Source organism: Monopterus albus, unplaced genomic scaffold, assembly GCF_001952655.1.
Source record: "Monopterus albus unplaced genomic scaffold, M_albus_1.0 scaffold274.1, whole genome shotgun sequence".
Lineage (NCBI taxonomy): Eukaryota > Metazoa > Chordata > Actinopteri > Synbranchiformes > Synbranchidae > Monopterus > Monopterus albus.
In genome coordinates this window covers 438,287-441,824 of record NW_018128154.1, presented here as the reverse complement: position 1 = coordinate 441,824, position 3,538 = coordinate 438,287, and the positions used below count along the sequence as shown (strand labels likewise).

At 49.9% G+C, this 3,538-nt stretch overlaps 1 protein-coding gene across 1 annotated transcript; it reads left to right on the top strand.

Moving 5' to 3' along the window:
• The first annotated feature begins 6 nt into the window (after positions 1 to 6).
• LOC109972940 (CXXC-type zinc finger protein 4-like) lies at positions 7 to 2,925 on the top strand. The gene is made up of 2 exons (XM_020622202.1): positions 7 to 764; positions 1,919 to 2,925. Exons 1-2 carry the CDS (start codon positions 84 to 86, stop codon positions 1,964 to 1,966), a joined length of 729 nt encoding a protein of 242 aa, XP_020477858.1. The 5' UTR covers positions 7 to 83; the 3' UTR covers positions 1,967 to 2,925.
• The last annotated feature ends 613 nt before the right edge of the window (positions 2,926 to 3,538 follow it).

Genomic DNA, 3,538 nt, shown 5'->3' with positions numbered 1-3,538 from the left:
CTGCAACGGCGCATCACCACCACCATCACCACCCGTCTGCAGCAGCAGGTCAGGTGACCTCCTCACACCCCCACAGTACCAGTATGCACCAGGACGGTAGGGGGACAGGAGGGGGGGGAGGAGGGAGCAGCGAGGGGGGACGAGGTGAAAAACATGGACACAATGCCTCTCCACTTCCTGTCACACAGGGAACACCACATCATCACCCCATGGCGCCTAGCAATGGAAACTTCCTCCACGGTTATGGTGGTGGTGCGGACTGCGGCGTTATGAACAAGCAGGGACACACCCATCCAGACATGATGGGCCTATCAGAGGGTGGGAGCTGCAATGGGGGAGGGGTGATGGGTGGTAGCTTCCTGGGGGGGCTGGGATTACCCCCTGGGGTCATTGTCATGACGATGGGGTCAGCAGGGGGTGGGATTTCAGATGCTGGTAGCGCCTTCCAGATGACGGGCAGCCAACGGGTGTTAACGGACTGCCAGCAGCACGCAAACTCTTCCCCCTGCCCCTCTTCCTCCTCACCCTCATCGTCAGGGGTGACGACAGGGGGCGTGGCCTTGTCTTCATCTTCGTCTTCATCATCAGGGGTGGTAGCCAAGAGGAAGAGGAAGCGTTGCGGCGTGTGCGGGCCATGCAGGCGGCTGATTAACTGCGGCGTCTGCTCTTCCTGTCGCAACAGGAAGACGGGTCACCAGATCTGCAAGTTCAGGAAGTGTGAGGAGCTGAAGAAGAAACCGGGGGGAGGAGGGGTGACCCTGGAGGTGAGGACGTGCACACGCACAGGAACACAGACATCCTCACACAGGAGCACAGTGACGGAGTTGGCCACTCAGCACATTTCAGTCGTATTTCATCCTTTCTTTAAACACTTCAGAGGCGTGTGTGTGTGTGTGTGTGTGTGTGTATGTGTGTGTGTGTCCTGGCTCGCTTAACCCAGATCACTGCCAACCAGGCGGGAGCTGGAAGGCATCTCTCACCCTGCTGAGTATGTGTGAACGCTGTGCAGATGGTGGGTGGTGAAAAGCGAGTGCCGGGTCCCTGCTGAGGCCTGGCAGGCTGCCAGCACACACACACACACACACACACACACACACACACACACACCGACTCTCTGCTGATTCAAAGTGATAAAACGAGCTGCTGTGGGAGAGGAAAGGCAGAATATGTCATCTACCACTGGGTGTGTGTGTGTGTGTGTGTGTTTCTGTGTGTGTGTGTGTGTGCAGTAAGAATTAGTGCTGATCAATAATTCATTGACATCAGCCTTCGACCTTGCTGATGTCTCTATATATCACACACACATGCGCACGTCCTCCTGTGGGAATCTCCACAAAGTATCACTAATTATTCCTTCAGCATCAACACACTCGTGGCATGAACACGCTCAGTGAAACTCCTTCAGCATCAACACACTCGTGGCATTGAAACAAAGTGCATGTGTGTGTGTGTGTGTGTCAGTGAGACAGTGAATTAGCAGCCGCAATCTTCCTCAATTACACACTAATTGGACCTGTGGAGGCTAACGGCAAGTGACAGCATTGTGTGTGTGAATCACATTGTATGTGAGTGTTTGTATCCGACTATACTCGGTGTGTGTGTGTGTGTGTGTGTTCGCAGGTGGTTTCACACTCTTGCCTCATCCCTCTTCCGTTCTCTTTGATGTCGACCTGACAGACTCTCAGAGTTCACTTTGTGAAAAGACAGCCAAGCCCCGAGGACAGTTTTGTGTTGTTTTGTTGTATTAGACCTCAGAATTTCTTCCAACATGTCACATAACCTGTTTTCACACAACATGGCATCACGTTCATCAGTCCGGTCACACACATCTCCATATCACAAGTCCTGTACCATCTACGGACATTTTAAAACACAACTCGTGTATATTTCACTGTCTGACTTTGTCTCTTATCCTTAGCGACCGCCATCTGTTCCGACCGGCGAGGCGTTTCGTTGGTTCTTCTAGCCGTCCTTCCACCAGTCGCAGCTAGAGGCCTAACAGGAAGTCTCCATTGTATATGGACACAAATCAGGATTGGATGCATTTGAAAAGGGACTAGAACTTCTCCAACTGCACCAGATGCTTTGCAGCTGGATTACAGTTTCATGCTGTGTGGATGACTATTTAAGACTTTAAATCCCACCTTACAGGGAAGCAGCTAGGAGGACAAATGAGGAGGGGGCAGTTTGGTCACAGCCGATATGAACTGGCCAATCACCATGTGGTGAGAGGATACTTTCCCTGAACTTGTTTGCAGGTAAATGTTCACAGCAGCTCTTAATAGACAAGCAGAGGTTGTCTAGATGCTAACAAGCTAACTGGCTCGTAATGCTACCAGTCTTTATCGTTGCATCTTGGTGCCACAGAACACTACGGTTAGCAGCTTCCAGTGTTCTGTTTTCTAAGCATATTGACATCAGAGGTGCTCAGACATGACCTGCCTCCAGATGCTGTACCGTCACCCAAACTCCCCGTTTCATTAAGTGATTCTAACGAGTCTGCTGTCGTGCTCATTAATGGCTGTTACCACAGTCAGAGCTTTGTATGTGCTATTAAGAATAGAGACAGAAACAGGATGGGAACCAGTGCCAAAGCTTTGCAACATTTGGTTTGAAACTGGTTTACTACGATTGGCCAGAATGGGCAGGTACTGGCTGTGTTTGTACTGGTGAATCAGAGCAGGCCCCTCCCAGCTGAGATGTCTCACCACAAGCCAGGTGTGCCGTGTTCAGGTCTTATTTGACACCATTATTGGCAGAGATGTCCTGAGCCAAGGATCAGTATTAGATCAAATAAAGCCGATTAACATCGGAGCCTTTCGCTGCAGCACCAGCAGGCCGAGGGGGACACCCTGCTAAAGGAGCCAGGCGCTACAGTGGCAGCGTTTTGCTCATATATGCAAAGTGTGTGACACCTGTAGTGGCCACATCAGCTCTAACCCTCGAAACTCTCTCTCATCCCTAGTAATTGCCACTGACTTGTGAATAGCATTCATGTCAACACCGAAGTGAGAAGCAAATCTTTTTGGAAAAACTCAGATTTATGTGACTTGGCACTTAATGGAAGTGTCTGAAAAATGAACAGAGACTTTTACTGTGAGCAAAAGTCCATTGTTCAAGGGGGAGAAACCCAAATGTGATGGATAGTGTAGCTGGCCGACTCTGTAATCGTACAACTGAGGTGTCCAAAGACATGAATGTTTGCAAGTGCTGAACTGGGAAACTTTCCTCTCTACCATCCATCTTTTCCACAGCCTTCACCAACTATGATCAAACTGTTTCCTCCTCCTCCTCCTCCTCCTAGCAAACTACAAACCCTATCGTAGCCAAACCAAGAAGATTCAGGCTTCAATCACTGAACCGATTAACGTTTGACCAAAACCGGACGACAAGTTAACCTCAAAGGAAGAACTTCACCAGAGTACAAACCAACCGCAGCAGGAAGTGGACCAGGACTGTTATTAAGGACTACAAGTTAACCACAGTAGGACTACAATTACCACGTCACTGTTATTATCTGTCTTATCTGTCTACCTCC

Bases quoted from the DNA above. Each gene is read 5' to 3' on its own strand.
- LOC109972940 (XM_020622202.1), top strand. From the start codon at position 84: ATGCACCAGGACGGTAGGGGGACAGGAGGGGGGGGAGGAGGGAGCAGC. The intron at 765-1,918 runs GTGAGGACGTGC...TCTTATCCTTAG, and splicing joins GAGGAGGGGTGACCCTGGAG to CGACCGCCATCTGTTCCGAC.